The following is a 27,763-nucleotide window of genomic DNA, read 5'->3' as shown; positions in this document are numbered from 1 at the left end:
AACGTACACTGACAGAGCGCGTTAAGATGCGCAGATGTTTTTCACTGCAATTAGATGAGTCTGTAGTCGATTTGGCCAATTTGCTCGTTTACGTTAGATACGAGTTTGAGGGTACGTCCCGTGAGGACTTTCTGTTCTGTAAGCCGCTACCAACAGGAACTACAGGAGAGCACATATTTCAGCTTCTGAATGAATTTCTAGAAGAGAATGGCATCGACTGGATAAAATGTGTGGGAGATTGTACAGACGGTGCTAACGCGATGACAAGCCGACACAGCGGTGTAGTTGCACGAATTAGAGAGCTTGCTCCAGAAACGAATGGACGCATTGCAACATCCACCGCGAAAACTTTGTTGTCAAGAAAATGCCTGACGATTTAAAATCTGTTAGACTCTGTTGTGAATTGTATCAGGGCTCGAAAAATGATTTCACATCTGCTTTGCTCAACTAAACAGGCTCACCCCTCTCACTGAAATGGTGCTTTTTTATTTTTGTGTGTTTTTTTTTCTGTAAAACACTTTGAGAAGCCACATTTTAATATATCAAACAAAGCTTATTATTATAATATTTATTATATGTATGTGTGAGTGTGTGTGCACGCACACTCATGTTGGTCATTGATAATTTCTGGGGTTCCTATGAGATGATGACTTGTAGGTGGTACTTGGATGCTTTGGTTGGATTAGGGGTGGTACTTGGTCCAAAAAGTTTGAGAACCACTGGCATAGGGTCTTCTACAAGATCTGACACGGATTTCAGTCCGTGTTCGTGACATCCACCCCCTCCTTATGTAGTGTCTTTCTGCACTGTTAATGGACACGAAATCATTTACTCAGAACTTAACTAAGGTTTACCAAGGTAAACTGTACGATTGCTTTGTTCACTGAACCTGGACCCCCTACATTTCAGCAAACAGCCCCCTTTGCTTTGTGGCTGGAAATGGTGACACTTGCCAAATGTTACCCATTGTACTGGAGACACCTCCATAGTCACCTATAGCTGTAACAATACTCTGCCGTTGAACTCATACAAATTGCTGAACATGCAGGCGTTCTGCCACTGGTGACTCAAATCAGATTCGTAAGGCAGGTCTGTAGTCGGTGGGAAGGCAAAATCCGTAATCCAAAGTGGCCAGACAATCAGGGGGTGAGAAAGACTTAGCTCAGGCGATTAGAACTCAATAGTGAGCATGGAGAGGTGTGGTAATAATGTTAAAGTAGAGGGAAAAGTGGTTGGATAAGAGGTTAATTGCGGCGAAGGGAGAGTGTTGGAATGTGGCAGCGAGTGCGTGGCTGCGTGGAGGCTCTGACCGTTGCCACCCTGAGCAGAGGCTGATGGGAAACAGGATGTGGCTGTTCAGGCCAGGGTTTCGCTAATACAGGTGTGCAGACAGCTGCAGGCCCTTGGCCAGCAGGCACAGATCTCAGGGACTCTTTGATGACGTCTCTATCACGTGGACAAGGAGCTGAGACACTACAGTAGATTAGAGTAGGAGTACAGGACACCGGCAGCTGGGCCCGTTCTGGCTAATGATTCAGTCACACAGGCAGCATCAATGGGAGTGGAATGAGATCAATCCCACCTTGTGGTTTCATAGTGTTCTACAGCGTCACGCCAGAAAACAACCAGCAATGAAGGGGGGGACCCCGATACACATCGAGGTTAATGACCAGAAAGGCACTCATGGCGAAATGAGGTACAGTATATAGGAACAGAAGGTTAAGAATATGTGCAGTAAATCTGGGGAGGCTAGAGACTGTAAGAATGAAACTTGCTGAAGCAGGGAGGCCTTTCGGATCAGAATCAATGGAGTAGAGTGAAGTTAATGGTGTGATGTCAGAACACCAGATGGTAAGGCAGTTTCCTGTGTTTATTTTTAGCTTACAAAACTATGAAATTGATTAGGAGTTGCTCCTCTGGGGCACTGGTTGTGGAAACTAGGTTGGTGTGTGAGTGTGTGTCCTTTGTGGATGATTTGTCTCTTGTGTTCTGTGTGGGTGGGCCGGGCAGTTCGAGAAATGTTACAGATAGCTAGACTTGTATATGTTGTGTTATGGGGTCGATTGACAGACACCATGAAAACGGGATATTGTGTAGGATGACTGTGTTGTCTGGTGTGCTGCTGGTTCTGGGAGATAGAAAGGACCTGTTTTGGGGGAAACATGGTCCTCGCACCCTGAAGATTGCTAGTTGGCATAGTGAGCTACAGAATCTCGCAGTTCTCTGGCGCACCAGTCCAGTAAGAGCCAGCAGCTTCCCTGTGTCACCCCAGCCTTGATACGGACTGGCCTGGGCCGCCTGGTCCCCCCCAGGACAGTCCACACTGTTGGTACTGTACCACAGCTACAGGAAAGAGAAGCATTGTGTTCATGAGCTGTCACAGATAATCACGTCTGAGAAGACCTGAGTAATTAATAATAATAATATGAATAATAATAATAATAATAATAATAATAATAATAATAATTGCTTACACTTATATAGCGCTTTTCTGGACACTCCACTCAAAGCGCTTTACAGGTAATGGGGATCCCCTCCACCACCACCAATGGTGGTCTTTCTTTCATAGACCCCTACATTTAACTACATAAAATACCACACTGTACCCCTGTTCCTCAATATCCCTGCTACCCTTAAGAACCACCGGTTAAAAAACAAAAGAACCACCAAAAAGACACAAACTTGCAGTTAAATCTCCATCAAATGAAGAGGCCGAGCAGAAATACCGGGGTCTCAAGCTCTCAGCTGGCTTCATCTGTCCCATGTATTTGCTCGCCTCACACTAATAGCAGAACATTCAGGTGACACCCAGAAACGACTGAACCATACCTAAGAGTCACGTCCTGTTTACTTCTAAGTATCTGCCTTCTTTTCAGTTCGCTCCCCTCCCTAGAACATTTATCTTCGCATCCAGCATACAGTATATCTCAAAACTCACTCTTGCAGACTACAGTCTCGACGCGCATCAGTAGGTGTGATACCGATGACATCTTCCTTCATGACTCGGACATGAGAGGTAGCCCTTTTGTATCGTGGAAGGCTGGAATACAGTTTTAGTTGAATATTCCAATAGATTTCCTTGTGGCAAGGCTTAAAAACGTTTGGAGTCACGACATGGTTTCATTAGTGAGCTGCTGCTCATTGTATAGCAGTTGTACTAAGTCCTGTACTTCAGTGCTCTCTAGGGGGCTGCCAGCTGTCAGCTTGAGCTCGTTCCAATTGTGATGTGGTGGCTCTGTGGCTAAGGATCTGTGCCTGTGGTTGGAAGGTTGCTGGTTCAAATCCTCTGGCTGGCAGAGGAATCCTACTCTGTTGGGCCCCTGAGCAAGGCCCTTAACCCCAGCTGCTCCAGGGGTGCCGTATAAATGGCTGACCCTGTGCTCTGACCCCCAGCTTCATCCCTGTCTGTGTGTCTCATGGAGAGCAAGTTGGGGTCTGTGAAAAGACAAATTCCTAATGCAAGAAATTGTGTATGGCTAACAAAGTGATCTGATCTTAGAACATTATTAGTTCAGAGCTGAGGACTCATTTCAGCAGTCCCGCTGAATCCTGTACTTGTTCTCTATGATTGGTATTTTTCTAGAGTACTGTCTCAGTACACAGCTGCTTACTGGCCAGGGGATCACTTCCAGTTAGTGTGCTGCTCTCGGTTTGATACAATGAATTAGAAAGTATTTAATTAAGTAGAATTACACCACTGTGGTTCTTGACTAAATGGTCTGATGGCACTGTTTGCCATTCGCTCTTATTCTTTCCCCTGGCTGTCCTCTGCCAGTGAGTCTGATTGTGTTTATCGAACCTGGATGTGCCTGGTGAGGGCAGTTCTGTACATGCAGGCTGTGTGGCCGACAGAGAAGATACGAATCATGAATAATAATTCCTCACACTTTCTGGACACTCCACTCAACAGGCTACACAGATACTGGGGATCCCCTGCACCACCCCCAGTGTGCAGCCCCACCTGGATGATGCTCCAGTCTGCTCACACACACCAGCTCTCAGTGTGGAGGAGAGCAGAGTGATGAAGCCACTTCAGAGATGGGGATTATTAGGAGGCCATGAGGGGAAGGGACAATGGGAAATTTGGCCAGGATACCAGGGTAACACCCATACTCTTTTCAAGAAACACCCTGGGATTTTTGATGACCACAGAGAGTCAGGACCTCCTTTTAACGCTCATATTTTAAAAGTGACGTTTAATTTATAACTTTTGAGTAGGAAAAAAATAGGAACTTTTACAATTAAGCAACTTTGTTAATGAAGTAAGGAATCAATTAAGGGTTTAAGCTCTGGAATGACCAAAGGCAGATGTGTGGACTTCCAGGGAAGATACCAGAAACTTCAGTTCTAGATAATCGGTTTCCAATCCTGGTTTCGTGGGCGGGGGAGCTCTGTCTCTACTGGATTTGTACCAACGGGGCCGTTAAGCCAGAGCTGTGTGGTGCTCCATCACCTGCGCTGCAGGCTAGTATTATACTAAGTGCTAACGGATTGTTTGCTTGTTTTGTGTCCCCAGGATTTGGCTTTCAAAAAATAGCCCGCTAAGTAGTTTTTAAGAGAAAGAGTTTTAAAAACGTCACCACAGGGGCGCGGTTTTAATTTCGGAAATCTGTGTTCCAGAGAGACCTGAGACCCGCTGCCTCTAGACAAGTGGTTTGCCCAGTCCCAGAGCGAGGTGCTTGTGGCTTCAGGATGATGCGGATTCACCTCGCTTTCCTTTTGGCCGTCTTCTCTGGTAAGAAAACGCGCTCGGCTGAGATTCTCTCCGCTGTTTCGATCGCTGTCGCTCAAGCTGGTCGTTCTTCGTATTAAAGGGCGATGAACAGGAACAGGAACAGAGACGGGTGGGAGAGCGCAAAAAGTCTTCACTTTTCACTAAACTATAGATTAACTAGCCGGAGTACGAACTCACTCCGCTGTACTCATTTATTAAGGCTTTAAATAAGTGAAAATACGTATTGTAACAAACTGAATTATTCTGGGGGAAGTGTGATATCAAAAGTGAAAGTGCAGTGCTTATCGGGTCCATTTCTTGAAGCACTACAGTAAGTTAATGACTGTAAACAGAATAAACAGAAGGACCTGGTTGCTCGTATTGAAACTGAAAGTTTAGGAATGAGAAAAATCCTCCTCGTTAATTTCCCTTTGGCTCAAGAGGCTGGGTCCCTGTTGGGTGACCCCTGGAAGCCTGGGTTCGAGTCCCTGACGGTGGGGGGCTGGCCTGAGGTAGCAGAGGTGAAGGTGCATACCCATGTGAACCCAGGGGTGTTCCAATACAGCATATCTATCGGTGGCTCTGTGGCTAAGGATCTGGGCCTGTGACTGGAAGGTTGCTGGTTCAAATCCTGTGGCTGGCAGAGGAATCCTACTCTGTTGGGCCCCTGAGCAAGGCCCTTAACCCCAACTGCTCCAAGGGTGCCGTACAATGGCAGACCCTGTGCTCTGACCCCAAGCGTCTCTCTGTGTCTGTGTCTCATGGAGAAAAGCTGGGGTATGCGAAAAGACAAATTCCTAATGCAAGAAATTGTATAGGGCTAATAAAGAAATATATATAAACATGATTTCTACAGTATATATATACCCCCCAAGAAATTTCCTTGTGGAAGTCAGGCGTCAGCGACTGTTGTGGTAGCAGAGGACCACAGTCTGCAGGATGGCTTTTACCGTAGTTAACAGGTGTGCAATAATCTGTTGCAAAAGAATTGTATCGTAACTTCTGCCTCGTCTAGCTGTTACACTGCTGCGCTGACTTCTCGGTTTTGTGAGATATGGTCTGTCACTGTGTTGTCACGCTGGGAGTGTGCTGGTAAACAAACGTCCCCTGTGGGACAGGAAAGCGCTGTTGTGTTTAAAACCGCAGTTGTCTTGTACTCGCTGTTGGTACAGGTACAGGTATGTGGTCATGAAAAAGCATCTGTATGTTTTGGATAAATTGCAGACACAGGCAAGATGCCAGTAGCTGTGTGCAGTCCTGTGGTTGATTAATCCTGCTGTTCAGGCTTATTTCATATATTATTTTTAGCTGGCCCAGTCTGTCTTGACTCACTGGAGAGTTTGTGATGTGACCCACTGATCATGTCTTTTACACTTAACTGGGCAGTGAGACATTTCGGACAAAATGGCAATTTCAGTCCTCTGGAGAGAAGAGGACCGATTTGTTCAGCATGAAGAGTGGGTGTGAATGCACTGCGATGAGCTGGGCTGCCTAAGCCCATGCATTTCACAACAACACAGCAAGATACAGCAGAGATCTTCCTTCTTCATTTTGAAGAAGGAGGAACTGACACCAGGAGCATTGTATTTCTTCTAGGGCTGGAAAAACAGGGGGGTTTCTAAAGAGAACTGCAGCTGAAACTGGTCACCCCACAGTAAGTCATCGTTGTATTACTCACGAAGGCAAACAGGGCTGGTTCGCTCCTCCTGCAGGGAACTGGACTCCTCCAGTGGCAATATTTTCATGTCAAGAAGGTTGTTTTATAAATTCAAAAACATCTGAACCATTGCTGTCTGAAGTCATGGTGTTCTTCCACATGTGACATCATGCCCACTTTGCATCTCCAGGGTGTCACCATTCGTTTTCAGTGCTTCAGTCAAGTCCATTCAGCTGTTCTCCAGGTCTGAATCAGGGGCAAACTGCTAAGAGCCTTTAAGACCTACAGGAACCAGGCACTCGGGCAGCAGTTTCCTACCCCTAGTCTACATCACTTGAGACAAACATAATGTGCATACTCAACCAAGAACACAAGCAACTGCAATACAGGACCACTCTGCTGTACTGCTGGGACAATTAGATATGGGAACAGTAAGCTATGAGATTGATTTTTCTGGCTACTAGGAAACAGTCCAATGGCAACAGATGCATACACCTATAGTTTTATTAATACAATTAATCCATCCATCCATTTTCTAACAGATTCTTCTAATTCAGGTTCACAGGGGGCTGATGTCTGTCCCAGCAAGCAATGGGCACAAGGCAGGGTACACCCTGGACTAGACACCAGTCCATCGCAGGGCAAACAGACGCTGCGAGGCTCACCACAACTCAGCGCTGCCCAGTACAAATAATTAAGAGGGCAAAATAACCAATCCACAATTGAAGATATACAATAATCCCTTATCTAACACGTCTTTCTTCAATGCAATTTTGATTAAACATAAAAATACATCTTAAAAAAATAACAGGAAAAATCAATGGGAAGAAATGTACAACATGAAAAATTTGAAGACGCACAGTTTGTCAGAAGTAGTGCCCATAGTAACATGCTCCAGAATCGTGGAGCAATCTCTCTGACATTCCTGGCACCCCAAAACACCTCCTCTCTCGGTCTCATGTGTGCTGTTACTGCAAGAGCCTCTCTGGTGACGTCTTTGCCTTGTCTGACTGTTGTCTGTGCTTTTGGTTAATAGCCTTCCAAAAGCTGTATGGGTAAGGCTTCTTAGTGTAACTGTATGCAAGGTTATGACATTAAAGGGAGGGTAGAGATTCTGGATTAGATACGTAGAGGTATGAGTGCCCTCAGCTTTTACCATTCAAAGGTAATGATTTAATCATTTTTATTTACCATAGGGGAATTTCACAACTATACAATGCTAGTACAACATATGTATACATTTGCTATGTATTTTAATTTCAAGACCAGTTCAATATGGGCAGAGCCTTTCATTTCTGTGTAATAGATGTAAATAGTGTGATGCCGCAGGGGGTACAGTCATCTACCGGCCACTGGAATAGGAGGGACTCCAAATACAGGCACCTCAATACTGAGGTTAGAGTGAAAAGTGCCTTAACTGAATAAAGAAAATATGCACAAATACACAAACACATCTAAAATAACACCTACTGTAGGTCACTTTGGGAGTAGCTAATTTGGGTTAATTCCCTGATTATGTATTGGGGTTTACCTGCCCGTGATATGTTTTCTTCTCAAACAAACTATTTGTTTTGCCGTAATTTGTTCAGAAAACCAAAACAAAAATAATGTCTTTCCCCCGCTCAGTCAGGTCCAAGGGTCTTATTACAGTCTTTGGTCCTGCGATTCAGTCTTTCTTTCTCTCTTCCCCAAGTGTGTTTAGTTTAGTTTTCTCCTCTTTGTGAAGTCTGGCGGCAGGTGCACCCTCCCCTCGGTCTGCTGGTTTCCTTTTCAGCGCAGCTTCTGTCTTCTCCTGCACTTCAAACAGCCACCTTCTCTCTCGAGCAGGCATCAACCCACACTTCCCTTCTAGAATGTTCCGCAAAACAAGTTTAAAAACACGCCCTCACGTACCGTAACGCTTAGCAGCTTTGACGCGGCGAGCTTTGATTCTCTGCAAGAGGATTTCCTCTCATAGGTCTCTCTGCACTAGATTTCTCTTTCATCTCTCTTGTGTTTCATTCTGGAGACGTGCAGATAAACACAAGGGACATAGACCTCTATCTGCAGTACAGGGAGAAACAGAGTGAGAAAGAGGAGCTTGTTGGGGAAAGAGAAAGATCATGAATTTACAGCTTCCTTTGGAATCAGTTTCTGGAGCGGATTCCAGACCTGGTGGAACACAATGTGATACTTCAGTTGTACGGTGTAACTAACGCAGCCTGTCCCTCAGGTGAGGGGGGTGAGGGGCGTGGTAGATGGCTGTATATTTGGAAACCATTTGGGAATTTGAATCATTGGACTCACTACCTTTGGAGAATCCTTGGATGGATCACAAATCAATTAACAAATAAAAGTGAGTTCCTGTCCTGGCAGACCAGTCTCATTATCTCAACGTCAGCGCTAACTGACTGATAAGAAGTGGGGTGCATGTAGGTCTGTGTGTGCACTGACGGGGTGCTGGAGTTCTACCCTGTAACTCGTGGAGGGGTGTTTTCGGAAAGGAAAGTTTTCAGAGCAATACAGCGCTGCCTCTCTGCTGATTGTGTGTTGCTGAGTTTGTGTGCTCCACCTGCTACAGTTGAATTCAAGGAGAAGGATCATCTCCTGAAGGGGCAGTGAAGCCATGAGATGTAAAGAGGAGGAATGATCCCGAGAACAAGGATTGAGAGTTTTCGATCTGTGGAAAGTTCCCGGTACTGACTGTTGGACACTCTGGACTGGTGTGGAATAGAGTGCTGTTTCTCGTATAACAATGTGCACAACCTTTTTCTTTGGAATGTTTTTAGTTTCCACTGTCCCCTGCCCATGCGGGGAAGGTCAGTTTGTGCTGGTTGACTGCACCTTGACCCTGGTGGTCAGATGGAGGTGTCAGCCTGTGAAGATGAGGCGCAGCTTGTTTCCTGATCGCTATCAAAGTGAATTTTTATCAGGGCTGCAGTGCACTGTCTGGAGCCAGTGTGATACTGAGCCTGTTGCAGACTGTGGACTAGAGGCTTCAGTATCCTCAATCATACAGGTCTTACCTGCACAGACCATGATCTCTACTGCAGCCAATGTACTGCTGCTTTATGGCATTTATTCATAATTAAATCACACATATCGTGTGATACTGGCAAGTTGCTTTTTTGAGATGAAGTTGGCCGAAATGGAATTTTCTAACTGGAAATGCCTAAAGTGGAGAGTGCATTATGTGCATTTTTTTAACACTGCTTATTTCACGAGCCATTCTATCTGGAGACAAAGTGATGTAGATGTGTCAAAACTGGGCAAACAGCTGGCAGATGACCTTTCATGTAGACAATTGCAGTTGTTTGGGAGTAAAAGCAGGGAGTAAAAATGATAAATTAGATATAGAAAATGGAAACGCTGAGCTCAAAGAGGCTGTTTATGAGGAAGACTAAGATGTTCAGACACACATATTCCTCACATAGTTTAAAGCGCAGAACATGCTTGATAGGTCTCTTTAAGAATATCGTTTCCAATTTTGATCACCAAGTTCCAGAAAAAATATTGCTGCTGTGGATTCTGTCCAGCATCTGGTTACAGGTATAGAACTGGAATCTAAAGGTGGCACTGGCTCCCTCATGTGGCTGAAGGGCGGACAACAGGCCTCATGAGCTGCCCATGGCTACCAAAGCAAAGGTGAAGCTGCCACCCTGATAAGATAAGATAACTTTATTGGCCATAGATAATTTCTTGCATTAGGAATTTGCCTTTTCACACTTGCTCTTCATGAGACACACAGACAGGGAGAGAGAAACTGGGGGTCAGAGCACAGGGTCAACCATTTATATGGCACTGGATTTGAACCAGCAACCTTCCAGCCACAGGCACAGATCCTTAGCCACAGTGCCACCACTCTGCCCCAATCTGTTCCATCTGCATGTGCAGTGGGGCTCAGGCTCCTGTGGGTCCTGTCCTCCTGTGCTGCTCGATCATCGCCTGTATCCCCTTCACATCCACTGCGCTCTCCCCTGATTCCTCTTCACCTCCCGTCTCTCACTTCTGTACTGGTGCTGTTAGTGTTTTTGTAGGCCACCCCGCCGTCCTCAGTTAATCTAGTTGTTTTCCCATCCTTTCATCCTTCTGCTTTTTCATTCTCCTCGGTCTTGACCGGTTTGCTGAGTGTTTTTCCGTGTTCCTCCCCTGCTGTCCCTGATCGCTGCTGTGATTGGCTCACTCGAGTCTTTCCTTTGAGAAGAGCTGCTGCTGTTAAGTCCTGTTTCTTCTTCATTTACAGGGGCGTCCACCTCCCTCTTGGAAGGGACCCTGCTGAACCGGGCTGTTGGACAGAGTGTTAGTTTTGAAGCCCCGGTGTTCGTGAGGGGTTTTCTGCAGCTGGATGGTCTCACTATCGCAGAGGTGAGCGAAAAGAAAACAGATGAACCTCCACCGCGTCTCAGAGGGAGACTGACCTGGGACAGTCAGACGGGACTCTTCAAGATCTCCGATTTGAACCCAGAGGACAGAGGGGTTTATAAAGTGGAGAACTTTGATGGAGGGGTGCAAGACATGGTGACCTTTACCCTAGAGGTGTACGGTAAGTGTGTCCCTTGACTGCTCTGCTAGTGTCCATGGCTGGATTACCAGCATCATGGGGAGAGGGCAGGGCTCTGCACTCTGCACCACAAGCTCATGGCTACAGGATAAGGACTTCTAGGCTGTGACTGGAAATGAGAACTTACTCTCAAGTGGTTTACTGGTTTGCAGCGCTGGAGTTTTCACTGTGTGGTCTGTGCTGTATTGCTTGTTTTGTCAAAATGACTGAACTCAGTCTAATCTAGAGATACTGTAACCACTGCTTCTTGGAAGTGTTACTGTGTCTTTGTGCAGAAGAAATCCAGCAGGAGGTGTTGGTTTGAGGGTTGACAGCTGGAGAGATGACGGGTTCAGTGAAGTTTAGGACTGAGCTAGATTGTCTCTCTGTTTCACCAGCACAGTCAGTCTCAGCAGTGGGGTAGACAGGGTGTTTCAGGAGTTAGGCTCTTGTGTTGACATACAGGAACATGTGGCACCACAGCTGTATGGTCTGCCCAGATTTCAATGTCCACATTTTCTCCAGTCCTGTAACTAAAGCAGGAGAAAGGAAACGAGCTCCAGAACTCTGCATGGATGTATTGGGGATTGACCTGACCATTACTCTGTTTCTTCAGTTCTTACCACACGAATATGTACTCCTGCACAGTTGGACAGCTTGGTTTTACAGTGTTCTTTCTGCTTTGGTGTTATTGTCAGAATGTAAAATCAAATTAAAAATGTTAGAATACCTTCCAGACTTCTAGTCACACATGTCTTTATGTCATGTCAGGAGAGGAATATCCTCTGTGTGTATTTATTTCTAATAAACATCTTGAAAATGTAATATATATTATATATATAAATCAGTTTAAATCGAATTTTCCTTTTTTGGTTTGTGTTCTCTGGGTGCCCTGAGGAACTTTGCCCTCACTGCTCTCCTCTCTCTGTTCAGATCCTGTCTCTCTTCCTCAAGTGAGAGTCACTAGTCGTGGTGGGACCTGCTTTCTGGAGTGTTCTGTGAAGAACGGGAGAGAGGTGACCCTGTTGTTGAAGAGCAGGGGAAGGACACTGAGCCACACCGTTGACCCTGACCTCAACGCCCCCCTGATTCTCCATCGAGAACTCTCTGAATCCTACAGCTGTGTGGCCTCTAACCCAGCCAGCAATGAATCAGTCACAGTCCACCCTGATCAGCACTGTGGAGGTGAGTCCGTTTCCAATCTAAGCACACCGACCCCGAGCTCCCTCTGCTCAGTAGGCAGACTGTCTGGGTGAAGTGAGGGTACAAGTCACATACAACTCAAAATAATGCAAGTTTCACAAGAGCTCAAATTTGAATTCAACTGGAAAGCAGGCTAACTGAAGAAATATTGCAGTTAACATGAATCACAGTAGTTCATAACATGCTTTAAACATTATTATAGAAAGCAAACAAAGCTGAACTGTATCCATGTGAAAATGTTAAAATCCTTAATGCTTTAACAATGAACTAACTGCCAATTAAACCCCACTGTGGCTATTGACGGTTGTAGTGGCCTGAAGCAGCATCTAGGGGACAAAGAGCTATAATTACACCTTTGTTTAGTTCCACACTTCTCGATATCAGGGCTGCCAACAAGGCAGGCTGGAAGGGAACAGATTCAGGCCCCCTCATCTCCATTCTCCATCTCCCCTCTCGAGTCAGACGCCCTCCACTGTGGGGGTCGGTAGTTCACGTCCCTGCTCTTCTGTTACGAGTGCAGGTCACCCTGATGAGCACTTCCCTCCAGGAAATCTCTAGTCTCTTACTTGTGGATCTGTGTTTATGTGAGTCTCTTCACATGGGATCTGTTTGTGTGAGTCTTTTACTGCGGGTCTCTGTGTGTGAGAATCTCTTCACAGGGGATCTGTGTGCGTGTACACAATAAAAATAGTGTAAAGTGTTGGGGTACCTCAAGGTATGAGTGCTGAGTGGATGTGCACACTTCAGGGTCCTAGAGATAAATTGAGGTCATTGGTTAGTCAGGATCAGTCCCACAGGGTGTGGGGCTATCAAGAGGCAAGAGACCCAGTTCTAGAGGAAGCTGGGGTATAGTAGAGGCTCACCAGGCAGCTGTGACTGGGAACAGCACCGTTAGATCAAACAGTACATACAGTATTTCCTACATTTCATTACCTTGTTTCATTCAGTGTTTCATTAAGGCATCATTGATATTGGTGTGGAAAGAATGTTACTGAGAAGAGTGCAGTATAGTGTGAGATCACTGGTGTCTAATACTGAGCAGGGTGATACTGAGCAGAGTGCAGTTCAGTGTGAGATCACTGGTGTCTAATACTGAACAGAGTGATACTGAGCAGAGTGCAGTATAGTGTGAGATCACTGGTGTCTAATACTGAGCAGAGTGATACTGAGCAGAGTGCAGTACAGTGTGAGATCACTGGTGTCTAATACCGAACAGAGTGATACTGAGCAGAGTGCAGTAAAGTGTGAGATCACTGGTGTCTAATTCTGAGCAGGGTGATACTGAGCAGAGTGCAGTACAGTGTGAGATCACAGGTGTCTAATACTGAACAGAGTGTTACTGAGCAGAGTGCAGTACAGTGTGAGATCACTGGTGTCTAATCCTGAGCAGAGTGATACTGAGCAGAGTGCAGTACAGTGTGAGATCACTGGTGTATAATACCGAACAGAGTGATACTGAGCAGAGTGCAGTACAGTGTGATATCACTAGTGTCTAATACTGAGCAGAGTGATACTGAGCAGAGTGCTGTACAGTGTGAGATCACTGGTATCTTATACCGAACAGAGTGATACTGAGCAGAGTGCAGTACAGTGTGAGATCACTGGTGTCTAATACTGAACAGAGTGATACTGAGCAGAGTGCAGTACAGTGTGAGATCACTGGTGTCTGATACCGAACAGAGTGATACTGAGCAGAGTGCAGTACAGTGTGAGATCACTGGTGTCTAATACCGAACAGAGTGATACTGAGCAGAGTGCAGTACAGTGTGAGATCACTGGTGTCTAATTCTGAGCAGGGTGATACTGAGCAGAGTGCAGTACAGTGTGAGATCACAGGTGTCTCATACTGAGCAGAGTGCTGTACAGTGTGAGATCACTGGTATCTAATACCGAACAGAGTGATACTGAGCAGAGTGCAGTACAGTGTGAGATCACTGGTGTCTAATACTGAACAGAGTGATACTGAGCAGAGTGCAGTACAGTGTGAGATCACTGGTGTCTAATTCTGAGCAGAGTGATACTGAGCAGAGTGCAGTACAGTGTGAGATCACTAGTGTCTGATACCGAACAGAGTGTTACTGAGCAGAGTGCAGTACAGTGTGAGATCACTGGTGTCTAATTCTGAACAGAGTGTTACTGTGCTGAGTGCAGTACAGTGGGAGATCACTGGTGTCTAATACAGAGCAGGGTGATACTGAGCAGAGTGCAGTACAGTGTGAGATCACAGGTGTCTAATACCGAACAGAGTGTTACTGAGCAGAGTATTGTGACAGTTGGTAGCAAAAGATCACAACACTGAAAGAAATTGTGGACACTGTGCAAACAGGTGATGCTTGAAGACATCCCAAAATATAATCAGGAGTTAATCTTCAGTCCACCACAGTGCAGCCAGGTATGAGAATGGGCCCTAGATGTGGAGAAAGAGAGAGGAGGAACAGTGGATTCTTACTCTACACATTTATACACACAGTTAACCAAACAGTTAAATACTCATGGGATTTCCTGTTACAAGGAAAACAGTTTCACACTCAATGAGGAAATGAGGACACAGAGTCACGAGAAGCTTCAGGGGTTCTCTGGAACAGAGAACAGGAAATGCAGATTTACTTACAGAGGAGGGGGTGTCTGGAATAGGCTTCCCAGCCAAGTGCTTTAGCCCCAAACTCTGGACACCTTTAAGAAACTTTAGGATCACTCAGCTACTAAATTACCTAATGATCAGGATGGGTCAAATAGCCAGTTTCTTGTGTTTTTATGACATTACTTTCTCATTGACAGTGTGGTGTGATTTCTGGTATACTTAGCTAATATTTTTCTCCTGTCTGGTCAGAATAGTGCAAGGTGAAATTCAATTCAAAATGGCACACCATATGGGAATATAATAATACTAATAATTGCTTACACTTATATAGCGCTTTTCTGGACACTTCACTCAAAGTGCTTTACAGGTAAAGCGATGTGCAGCCCCACCTGGATGATGCAACAGCAGCCATAGTGCGCCAGAACGCTCACCACACATCAGCTATCAGTGGGGAGGAGAGCAGAGTAATGAAGCCAATTCATAGATGGGGATTATTAGGAGGCCATGATTGGTAAGGGCCAATGGGAAATTTGGCCAGGAAGCCAGGGTTACACCCCTACTGAGACACTTGTCATGTTGAGTAATCTCTCCGACATTCCTGGCACCCCCAAACACCTCCTCTCTCGGTCTCATGTGTGCTGTTACTGCAAGAGCCTCTCTGGTGACGTCTTTGCCTTGTCTGACTGTTGTCTGTGCTTTTGGTTAATAGCCTTCCAAAAGCTGTATGGGTTAGGCTTCTTAGTGTAACAGTATGCAAGGTTATGACATTAAAGGGAGGGTAGAGATTCTGGATTAGATACGTGGAGGTATGAGTGCCCTCAGCTTTTACCATTCAAAGGTAATGATTTAATCATTTTTATTTACCATAAGGGAATGTCACAAATATACAATGCTAGTACAAAATATGTATACATTTGCTATGTATTTTAATTTCAAGACCAGTTCAATATGGGCAGAGCCTTTCATTTCTGTGTAATAGATGTAAATAGTGTGATGCCGCAGGGGGTACAGTCATCTACCGGCCACTGGAATAGGAGGGACTCCAAATACAGGCACCTCAATACTGAGGTTAGAGTGAACAGTGACTTAACTGAATAAAGAAAATATGCACAAATACACAAACACATCTAAAATAACACCTACTGTAGGTCACTTTGGGAGTAGCTAATTTGGGTTAATTCCCTGATTATGTATTGGGGTTTACCTGCCCGTGATATGTTTTCTTCTCAAACAAACTATTTGTTTTGCTGTAATTTGTTCAGAAAACCAAAACAAAAATAATGTCTTTCCCCCGCTCAGTCAGGTCCAAGGGTCTTATTACAGTCTTTGGTCCTGCGATTCAGTCTTTCTTTCTCTCTTCCCCAAGTGTGTTTAGTTTAGTTTTCTCCTCTTTGTGAAGTCTGGCGGCAGGTGCACCCTCCCCTCGGTCTGCTGGTTTCCTTTTCAGCGCAGCTTCTGTCTTCTCCTGCACTTCAAACAGCCACCTTCTCTCTCGAGCAGGCATCAACCCACACTTCCCTTCTAGAATGTTCCGCAAAACAAGTTTAAAAACACGCCCTCACGTACCGTAACGCTTAGCAGCTTTGACGCGGCGAGCTTTGATTCTCCGCAAGAGGATTTCCTCTCATAGGTCTCTCTGCACTAGATTTCTCTTTCATCTCTCTTGTGTTTCACTCTGGAGACGTGCAGATAAACACAAGGGACATAGACCTCTATCTGCAGTACAGGGAGAAACAGAGTGAGAAAGAGGAGCTTGTTGGGGAAAGAGAAAGATCATGAATTTACAGTTTCCTTTGGAATCAGTTTCTGGAGCGGATTCCAGACCTGGTGGAACACAATGTGATACTTCAGTTGTACGGTGTAACTAACGCAGCCTGTCCCTCAGGTGAGGGGGGTGAGGGGCGTGGTAGATGGCTGCCACCCTGATAAGATAAGATCACTTTATTGGCCATATACAATTTCTTCCATTAGGAATTTGTCTTTTCACATACCCAAGCTTGCTCTCCATGAGACACACAGACAGGGAGAGAGAAACTGGGGGTCAGAGCACAGGGTCAGCCATTTATATGGCACTGGATTTGAACCAGCAACCTTCTAGCCACAGGCACAAATCCTTAGCCACAGTGCCACCGCTCTGCCCCAATCTGTTCCGTCTGCTTGTGCAGTGGGGCTCAGGCTCCTGTGGGTCCTGTCCTCCTGCGCTGCTCGATCATCGCCTGTATCCCCTTCACATCCACTGCGCTCTCCCCTGATTCCTCTTCACCTCCTGTGTCACACGTCTGTACTGGTGCCATTAGTGTTTTTGTAGGTCTGCCGGCCACCCCGCCCTCCTCAGTTAATCTAGTTGATTTTTTAAAAATGCTTTTCCATGTTCCTCCCCTGCTGTCCCTGATCGCTGCTGTGATTCGCTCGCTCTAGTCTTTCCTTTGAGAAGAGCTGCTGCTGTTAAGTCCTGTTTCTTCTTCATTTACAGGGGCGTCCACCTCCCTGTTGGAAGGGACCCTGCTGAACCGGGCTGTTGGACAGAGTGTCAGTTTTGAAGCCCCGGTGTTCATGAGGGGTTTTCTGCAGCTGGATGGTCTCACTATCGCAGAGGTGAGCGAAAAGAAAACAGATGAACCTCCACCACGTCTCAGAGGGAGACTGACCTGGGACAGTCAGACGGGACTCTTCAAGATCTCCGATTTGAACCCAGAGGACAGAGGGGTTTATAAAGTGGAGAACTTTGATGGAGGGGTGCAAGACATGGTGACCTTTACCCTAGAGGTGTACGGTAAGTGTGTCCCTTGACTGCTCTGCTAGTGTCCATGGCTGGATTACCAGCATCATGGGGAGAGGGCAGGGCTCTGCACTCTGCACCACAAGCTCATGGCTACAGGATAAGGACTTCTAGGCTGTGACTGGAAATGAGAACTTACTCTCAAGTGGTTTACTGGTTTGCAGCGCTGGAGTTTTCACTGTGTGGTCTGTGCTGTATTGCTTGTTTTGTCAAAATGACTGAACTCAGTCTAATCTAGAGATACTGTAACCACTGCTTCTTGGAAGTGTTACTGTGTCTTTGTGCAGAAGAAATCCAGCAGGAGGTGTTGGTTTGAGGGTTGACAGCTGGAGAGATGACGGGTTCAGTGAAGTTTAGGAGTGAGCTAGATTGTCTCTCTGTTTCACCAGCACAGTCAGTCTCAGCAGTGGGGTAGACAGGGTGTTTCAGGAGTTAGGTTTTGTGTTGACATACAGGAACATGTGGCACCACAGCTGTATGGTCTGCCCAGATTTCAATGTCCACATTTTCTCCAGTCCTGTAACTAAAGCAGGAGAAAGGAAACGAGCTCCAGAACTCTGCATGGATGTATTGGGGATTGACCTGACCATTACTCTGTTTCTTCAGTTCTTACCACACGAATATGTACTCCTGCACAGTTGGACAGTTTGGTTTTACAGTGTTCTTTCTGCTTTGGTGTTATTGTCAGAATGTAAAATCAAATTAAAAATGTTAGAATACCTTCCAGACTTCTAGTCACACGTCTTTACGTCATGTCAGGAGAGGAATATCCTCTGTGTGTATTTATTTCTAATAAACATCTTGAAAATGTAATATATATTATATATATAAATCAGTTTAAATCTGATTTTCCTTTTTTGGTTTGTGTTCTCTGGGTGCCCTGAGCAACTTTGCCCTCACTGCTCTCCTCTCTCTGTTCAGATCCTGTCTCTCTTCCTCAAGTGAGAGTCACTAGTCATGGTGGGACCTGCTTTCTGGAGTGTTCTGTGAAGAACGGGAGAGAGGTGACCCTGTTGTTGAAGAGCAGGGGAAGGACACTGAGCCACACCGTTGACCCTGACCTCAACGCCCCCCTGATTCTCCATCGAGTGACAAAAGAACTCTCTGAATCCTACAGCTGTGTGGCCTCTAACCCAGCCAGCAATGAATCAGTCACAGTCCACCCTGATCAGTACTGTGGAGGTGAGTCTGTTTCCAATCTAAGCACACCGACCCCGAGCTCCCTCTGCCTGTGCTGCACCTGCTCAGTAGGCAGACTGTCTGGGTGAAGTGAGGGTACAAATCACATACAACTCAAAATAATGCAAGTTTCACAAGAGCTCAAATTTGAATTAAACTGAAAAGCAGGCTAACTGAAGAAATATTGCAGTTAACATGAATCACAGTAGTTCATAACATGCTTTAAACATTATTATAGAAAGCAAACAAAGCTGAACTGTATCCATGTGAAAATGTTAAAATCCTTAATGCTTTAACAATGAACTAATTGCCAATTAAACCCCACTGTGGCTATTGACGGTTGTAGTGGCCTGAAGCAGCATCTAGGGGACAAAGAGCTATAATTACACCTTTGTTTAGTTCCACACTTCTCGATATCAGGGCTGCCAACAAGGCAGGCTGGAAGGGAACAGATTCAGGCCCCCTCATCTCCATTCTCCATCTCCCCTCTCGAGTCAGACGCCCTCCACTGTGGGGGTCGGTAGTTCACGTCCCTGCTCTTCTGTTACGAGTGCAGGTCACCCTGATGAGCACTTCCCTCCAGGAAATCTCTAGTCTCTTAACTGTGGATCTGTGTTTATGTGAGTCTCTTCACATGGGATCTGTTTGTGTGAGTCTTTTACTGCGGGTTTCTGTGTGTGTGAGAATCTCTTCACAGGGGATCTGTGTGCGTGTACACAATAAAAATAGTGTAAAATGTTGGGGTACCTCAAGGTGTCACATGAGAATGTATGTGTGCTGTAGTGGATGTGCACACTTCAGGGTCCTGGAGATAAATTGAGGTCATTGGTTAGTCAGGATCAGTCCCACAGGGTGTGGGGCTATCAAGAGGCAAGAGACCCAGTTCTAGAGGAAGCTGGGGTATAGTAGAGGCTCACCAGGCAGCTGTGACTGGGAACAGCACCGTTCGATCAAACAGTACATACAGTATTTCCTACATTTCATTACCTTGTTTCATTCAGTGTTTCATTAAGGCATCATTGATATTGGTGTGGAAGGAATGTTACTGAGAAGAGTGCAGTACAGTGTGAGATAACTGGTGTCTAATACTGAACAGAGTGTTACTGAGCAGAGTGTTGTGACAGTTGGTAGCAAAAGATCACAACACTGTGAAAGAAATTGTGGACACTGTGCAAACAGGTGATGCTTGAAGACATCCCAAAATATAATCAGGAGTTAATCTTCAGTCCACCACAGTGCATGGTATGAGAATGGGCCCTAGATGTGGAGAAAGAGAGAGGAGGAACAGTGGATTCTTACTCTACACATTTATACACACAGTTAACCAAACACAGTTAAATACTCAAGGGATTTCCTGCTAAAAGGAAAACAGTTTCACACTCTATGATGAAATGAGGACACAGAGTCACGAGAAGCTTCAGGGGTATTCATCTGGAACAGAGAACAGGAAATGCAGATTTACTTACAGAGGGGGTGTCTGGAATAGGCTTCCCAGCCAAGTGCTTTAGGCCCAAACTCTGCACACCCTTCCAGGTGATTGTACTGCTCTTCCACTGTAGTAGCTTTCATTTGTCTATTTTAAGTTTTAAACATCCTATTAACTTCACAAGGACTGTGTGAAGTTCCAGTGCTCACGTGATCGGTGTTGGTGTGGAGAGAGGCGGGCCAGGACTGACCAGTCATAATGGAAGCAGGCGTCTGTCAATGTTTTGCCTTGTCATAAGACATTAGATCAAAGGTATACTCTGGTTATCCATCGCATTACACATTCAAGGGGAACTGCAACGTAATTTTTATATTTCAGGTTTAGAAACGTTCGGCATTAATGAGTGCATTTCAAGCCACAATAAAAGTCAAATGTGCACAGTAACTTGTGAAACCCCCAGTTCCTATGACATTGTAAACAAGCAGTCTTGTGAAAATATCTCTTTTAATCCAACTGAAATATTGCTCTCGACTTCAAGACTCTTTAGCCCATAAATAGAACTTACTTATTAACTCTGCATGCAGATCACGCTGGAACATTTCTGAGTGAAATGTCTGCTGCACAACCTGTACTTATGCGCTCGTACATCGCATTCCATTAGGCATTACAGTGACTAGTGAGCAGGAAGGGCCACAATACGTCACAATAACAGTACTTTCACAAAGTTCATGATTTAATTTGAAAATAGATAATGTTTCCTATTTATTTTCTTACCGTGATTTAATGACTGGTCTGAGAAATTGGGACTGCAGTTCTTCTCTCAATTGCCAGTCACCAGTCACAGTGCTACTACAAGTATGGGAGTTCTGGCCACTCAGCAGTTCTCGAGTTTACATTATTTACATTGTTCCTCTGAGTATGCTGAATTATTACTAATATTTATTCTTTATAGTCATTTTACAATTGTTATAAAGCTCAATTTGCATATCTAAATTACAGACGTTCCTGAGCAGGAAGAGCAGTATTGTATTGATGTTTTCTGACTGTTGCAATCGGTAGTAAAGCGTATAGCAAAAGTCTGAATATTTGTCTCTTTTCTAGGTCTTAACACAGCAACTATTATTCTATGCGTCATGAGTGTATCATTAGTTCTGAATGCAGTCATGATTATAGTGCTGATGTATTACAAGAGGAAGATGAAAGATGAAGTAAGTACCTCTTTGTATCCGTCTTAGGGGAAAGAGGGCCACAAAAAGATGAGGCCAGCAAAATAAATTGCACTTGTCTTGCCATTGGACTTGAAAACTAGTTAAAATACAGAGCCTCAGTGCATTGTGTAACACACACACACACAAAACAGATATTCTAATCATTCATCCTTACAGTTGCAACCATTGAAAAATAATTTTCAGTACTATTGATGCCCCTCTGCAGCCCACGATTAGGGCTCCTTCTCAAACTCCCCCCCATGTGGCGCAGCAGAGTGGATCTGAAAAGGATCAGTTTTGGTAGAAGTAGCCAAACTGCCCTTACTGCCTCTGTCCCTGAGCATGACAATTGAGAGCCCCTCTGGGCCAGGCCACGACCAGGAACGGACCGATCTCGGTTCTGTTCCCCTCACCACCGCACTCCCCTGTGCAACTGGGAGCACCTATACTCCAGCACCAGGAAGTGCTAGGGCTCAGTCCTGTCCCCATCACCACTTGATCGGGGTTGCAGCACCTGTGGGAAAACCATTGTGCACAGTGGCTGTAGGTGCGAGGATATTGTCACTCTCCAACACATGTACATGGGTCTTGACAGAAAATAGATCTAAGTGCAGTGCCCTGGAGCCCAAGTCGATTGGAAACCCTTAATCCACAGTATTAATGCTGTTATCCTGGAATATTTAAAGGGTAAGTTTATTCCATGCTGAAAAAAAGAAGAAAGAAAACACGTTTCGGCCGTGGAGCAGGGTCCTCACATCTGAAGAAGGCTCCACGGCCAAAACGTTGTGTTTTCTCTCTTCTTTTTTTCAGCATGGAATAAACTATTACTTGTTCCTTTGCAGCCTACGCATGCTGACGCAGCTCTCCCCCTGAACTATTTAAAGAGCAGTAGAGTATAAAGACATCTCTGTCTCTACCTTTCCCTTAGGGTGTTCTGTACATTACTGCATGCGGACTTATTCAGGCCTGGTCAGGATTACATTAGTATTTAGGTTTTTCCTCAGCATCTGTCTCTCCGTTTCACTGCCCGTTTCTGTCTCTCAGGTGGCAAGACGAAGAGAAGCCGAGGAAACGTTTTTCGATGAAACTGTGAAGCTGTGATGTTCAAACAAGCCCCATCCTCCAGTGAAAGGGGGACAGCATCATGGCCCTTCAGATCACCTCTCATAAAACTAGTGTCATTCCAGACATCTGCACCACTGAAGTACTGGTAGTTGCTGATTTACATTGTAAATGCCATATGAGTAACTGGAGAAATCATGCAGATCTTCCAGCTCCCAAGCGCCCCAGAATCATACAGATCTATACAGAACACAAACGTACAGTAATGACTGGAGCAGCTGGTGCCTATTAGTAGAAAGCGTACTTATTACTTCCCAGGTTTCGACTTGCCCAGTTGAGGAAACGACAAAACGACAGCGTTGACCACAAATGGGGTCATGACCTTCCAAAAGGATCACCCCAATGCTCTTCTCCTGTAATGGGGCAGTTTGTCCAGAACCACTGTCGTGTGACGCGGAAGATGCAGGCTTGAGCTTTTATCTCGCGTAGATTCAGACACGTGGTGTTCAGGAGGAACACCGCTGGAAAGTGAAGCGAAGGAGGAGCACGGATGAGGCAGGAGATGGAACGCCAACGGAGAACAGGCGGCAGCAAAGTCATCAGGCCCCCAGCTCACGTGAGATCGTAACTCTGCCGTGACCCCGAAGAGCCTCCGGAGGGGGACCTGTCCGGGCGCGGAGGCAGGATGTGGACCAGGAGAGAGTCCACACATGCCGGAATTCGGTAGAGCTCAAGCGATGAGGACAGATTCCTAGCAGAACCCCAGGGGGAAGGAAGAAGAAAAATCAATGATGTTCATGGGCAGGAGGGGGAAGGGTCGAGGGGATTACAGTACACCACTCGTATAGAAAAGTTAACCCCGGTTTGGTAACTTAATATTGGAAATACTGTAGTGATGACCAATGGAAACTGGCAACTACCTGTATATTTACTGCAAAGTCACAATAGTCCAGAAACAAGTGCAGTTTGTGTTCACTGTTTTTGAAGGGTCAAAGGCAATATAATAAATTTTGCAACAAACATTGTCTTAGTAAATGTATCTTCATTTCTTTTGATAAATTGAAATAGACTTTGTAATACCCTTAAATTAGATTGAACTTGTTTCTCCCTAAGCTTCTGTAGAAAAACCCCTTAAACCCCTTAAGAGCTCTAAGTACAACTAAATCATCATTGTCCTAGAGTCCCCTGTCTCTGCTAGTTTTTTTACTGCAGGTGGACCGTTAATCATCAGGGCTAATAGGTGCTGTAATAGATCGACTTGCTTCTTTAGATGTTTTTCTACACTCAACCCTTGATAACAAAAATACTCGGAAGTCTTTCAAACTGCTTCAGGACACAGAACTTTATAGACTATCATGCAGTTTCCCCCAGAGCGTGCTCACTCAGTTCAAATGAAGAATTCTCTTCCTTATGTCTGACTAAACAGCCCTCAACAGGTGATCAGACACACCAGCCGTGGGAACGATAATGAATTCAACACACTCGCAGTGGGTCGTGTCTTTTGCAAATCCAATTGGTTGTGAGTTTTTGCTCACGAATGAGGGCGATCTGAAAGTCAACAAGGCACGTTCAGTTTTTTAAGGGTTGAGAAACATCTCAAAAGACTATACATGGAAAATTAAAATCAATTATCTTGTGATTAAGTCTAAAGAAATACCCAGGACTGACAGTTGTATCCCAGGACCATGGCTGAGAACTATAGCATTATAATGCTTTTTAATGTTTTTATAGCCATTTCAATCCTCTTAATGACTGTAGTTTTCATGTATATACTGTACAGCATGTCTTTTTGTCTCTGTGCTCTTGCTGTGCGCTATTGCAGCTGCTCTTTCTCAGCAGGACAGAGAAACACTGTGAGATCGGTGTCTCTGTCCTGTCCCCACTCCTGTCACACAGCCCTGTCCACTGCAGGACATACAGCACAGCAGCTCCGCCTGCCCTGGTCTTTGTCACTTCACCTCCTCACTCATCTGATCGGGTTTTTACTCAGTTCAAGTGACGAGGGACCCTTGCAACACAGAAAGGGAAAACTGGATTTAACCAAATCGTCTTCCCAAGTTTTCCCCGATCCCCCGTCTCCTTCTGTCTGCAATGTCCCGGGATGAGGACTCGTCCTCCTGTGGACAGGCTGCAGTGTGTTACAGTACCAGTCACCCGGCTCCTTGGAGTCAGACACCAGTTCACTGAAGTGCTGCTTCTGTCACGTCTCTCTTGTGCCGAAAAGAATATTGCAGTGAAATTGTGAGACAGGCTTAAGTGAAGCATTTATCAGTCATATTAACCTGTGTGCTGCTTTAATGCTTGTTTAGCTCTTGTCCTTATTGCAGTGATTTATATGGCTAATTAATTGTGCCTAATAGTGGCTCATTTATATGGCTAATTAATTAGTTAATTATTATTAATTAACTAATATGGCCGATTTATTGTATTATTATTATTGTATAATTCGTTACACTGTGTCTGTGTTGTCTGTGTTAAGCTGCTGTTGCACTGCAATTATCCTCACGGGATCAGTAAAGTATCTATCTATTTAAACCACACTGTTGCTTAACTGTGACCTTGCCATTTACTAGTAAGACATTTTAGCTATGTGTATGTTGTTCATTTGAATTTTTATGTTTTGCACTTTATAGTTACTTCTTCTTCAGTTGCACGTGCTGTATTTTATTGAAGCTAGATTTCTTATACTGCCGTGAAGCGATGCTCACAGTGATAAAGCACTTATTGTACATCATTGGGAAGTGATGGATATGATCCAGTTTAAAAGACATTTCTTGGTTTTATTTTTCACCTCTCTTTAAATATCACACAGTTAAACCTGTCAAAACAAAATCGGTGCCATGATTTATTTGTGGTTATGTTTGAGTAGTCCTTGAGATGCTCGATTAGGTCAAGAGAGCTCACCCAGTCAGGCGCTGTACTGGTGAAGAGCAGCTGAGGATTAACTGTGTGGTGAGACACTCTGGTCTAGAGCCTCTGAATCAGATTCCATCACACAGCAGCTGTCCTGGAGGAAGGCAGCAGATTCAGGGAGCTGTACCACTGGTCAGTGTTCATCCAGTGGACACAGCGGGTCTGTCCTCCTCTGGTCTAGGACACTGTGAGACGCTGAGCAGCTCAGTCCATGATGACTGTCCCTCTGGGTGAAGCTGCACAGAGCAGTGGTGCCGACTGCTGGACAGACAAGAGAAAAACAAGTGATGACTGTGATTATAACAGAGAGGTGTCAGGTGTGGGTCTTGATCGTCTGTACACCTGAGTGGAGTATTAAGATTCACACTGTGAAAAGAGATGTGTCCTCATTTATGTTTGCCTGCTTGTTAAGCTCTTTGAATACTATCTCAGGAAATAAATTCATAGAAAAAAAAACCACAATGTGTTGTCATTCTTTTGGAAACTGTCCCTCTATTTATAATTATTCCTATATTTTAAGACATTTAGAACTCTTACCTAAAGAGTTAATGCTGTAGTTTAGGACACCTCACAAATGCAAGACAAATAGTAAAAAAACAACACTAAGTCAACCAGTGGAGATACAGTACCTCCAATGGAAGAGGTGTTAGTGGGGCCAGCAGGGGGTGCTCACCCTGTGGTCTGTGTGGGTCCTAATGCCCATGTATAGTGACGGGGACACTACACTGTAAACAGGCGCCGTCCTTCGGATGAGACGTAAAACCGAGGTCCTGACTCTCGGTGGTCGTTAAAAATCCCAGGGCGTTTCTCGAAAAGAGTAGGGGTGTAACCCCGGCGTCTTGGTCAAATTTCCCATTGGCCCTTATCAATCATGGCCTCCTAATAATCCCCCTCTATGAATTGGCTACATTACTCTGCTCTCCTCCCCACTGATAGCTGATGTGAGGTGAGCGTTCTGGCGCACTATGGCTGCCGTCGCATCATCCAGGTGGATGCTGCACATTGGTGGTGGTGGAAGGGAGTCCCCATTACCTGTAAAGCGCTTTGAGTGGAGTGTCCAGAAAAGTGCTATATAAATGTAAGCAATTATTATTATTATTATTATTATTATTATAGGGCTAGTTTTAGAACTCCATACAGAGTAATAAGCATTAAAAATGATATTCTACCAAGCTAAACTAATGGGTTCTGTTTAAAAATATTTGAAATATTTGTAAGTAAACAAATATCTACATAGGAACAAGTAATAGGTTTATTCCATGCTGAAAAGAGAAGAGAGAAAACACAATGTTTCGGCTGTGAAGCCTTCTTCAGGTCTTCAAACCAGTTCTGATAATGACCCCGATCAACCTACTGCTTTAAATTACTAGATTAAGCTCCTTGACTGCAATCCACAGAATCGTCCTTTCACATACCCTTACATTTGACTACATACTGTAAACTAACACATTGTACCCACTGTACCCCTGTATGAAACCCCTGAGTGGAGCCCCTCACTATAATAGCAGAATAAATATCCAAGTGACACCAGGCAGTGACTGGACACACCTGTCATGTCCCATTTGTCTAGATTTCAGTTTGCTTCCCTCCACAGAACATGTGTCTCAACACTGTATATATATATATCTCTCTCAGAATCCTCCAACGCTGACTACAGGTACTATAGTACAGTATGTGATACTGGTGATTAGAACATAAGATGTAGGTCTATTTTATGGTGATTGGGATGTAATTTTAGGCAAATATTACAATAAATTTCGCAGCAAAGGACAGTTAAATAATTTCGTAGTAACAATATTATTACAGTAATAAGCTGTTACCGCATTCATTTCCTGGCGATCCAGTATTGCGCCCCGCATGGTATTAAATCGTCTGTAGCAAGAGTGGTACTAACTCAGTCCAGTACTTGAGTCCCCCCTACAGGGCAGCTGCTGTTAACTTGGGTTTGTTGCAACGGAAAACATTTTAGTACAGAGCAATAGACTCACCTTAGCAGCCACGTTGGTTGCAGCTGGTGTTAACCTTGTGTACAGTGTGTACTGACCACGGCAGCCGGTATTGGTGCTGTAGGGATTTGTATACAACAGACTTTCAACACGTATTAAAGCTTAATGTTAATTTACGAGAATTCATCTTAATTTCCTTTCATCTGGGGAACCTTAATGCCTGGAAAACATTGCCGTTTATTTTTGTTTTACGTAAGAAAGAGCGAGGCTCACATCAGGCACACAAGAAAACGCAGCCACGTCCCCTAAACATTTTAATTCAGTTCCTGGTGTAACAGATGAAGTACAGTATAGCCAAAGTGATAACATTCCTGTCCTGGGAGACTAGTGTTTCACGGAACCCATCGCCGGCTGAACCCACCTCACTGCAGAAACAGTCCTGACCGTCTGTGAGCCGGGAGTCGGCGCTGAACAGGGAAGCGGGGCGGGAGCAGTTGGGAACACTGTGTTTCTAATGACTGAGACACAGCGGCGGACATTCGCCGGCGAAATTGGCATCGCGATACTGTTCGCCAC

General features: G+C 44.9%; 1 protein-coding gene across 3 annotated transcripts in view; it reads left to right on the top strand.

Annotated features, from left to right (window-relative positions):
- The window catches only part of LOC138239430 (SLAM family member 6-like), a 35,244-nt gene extending 11,894 nt beyond the window's left edge, over window positions 1–23,350 (top strand). For 2 of the 3 annotated variants that reach the window (XM_069191356.1, XM_069191355.1), the window contains exons 2-8: window positions 4,621–4,735; window positions 10,594–10,893; window positions 11,824–12,075; window positions 17,148–17,447; window positions 18,375–18,635; window positions 21,160–21,266; window positions 22,311–23,350. In XM_069191356.1, coding sequence (XP_069047457.1) covers window positions 4,693–4,735; window positions 10,594–10,893; window positions 11,824–12,075; window positions 17,148–17,447; window positions 18,375–18,635; window positions 21,160–21,266; window positions 22,311–22,367 — 1,320 coding nt within the window. In that variant the 5' untranslated portion in view covers window positions 4,621–4,692 and the 3' untranslated portion in view covers window positions 22,368–23,350. Of the gene's footprint in view, window positions 1–4,620; window positions 4,736–8,516; window positions 8,707–10,593; window positions 10,894–11,823; window positions 12,076–17,147; window positions 17,448–18,374; window positions 18,636–21,159; window positions 21,267–22,310 lie in introns of those variants that run through there. The other variant, XM_069191357.1, reaches the window with a different exon arrangement.
- The last annotated feature ends 4,413 nt before the right edge of the window (window positions 23,351–27,763 follow it).

The sequence above is a fragment of the Lepisosteus oculatus genome, chromosome 6 (assembly GCF_040954835.1).
Source record: "Lepisosteus oculatus isolate fLepOcu1 chromosome 6, fLepOcu1.hap2, whole genome shotgun sequence".
Lineage (NCBI taxonomy): Eukaryota > Metazoa > Chordata > Actinopteri > Semionotiformes > Lepisosteidae > Lepisosteus > Lepisosteus oculatus.
Note: the sequence above shows the minus strand (reverse complement) of the source record. Positions and strands in the feature narration are given on the sequence as shown.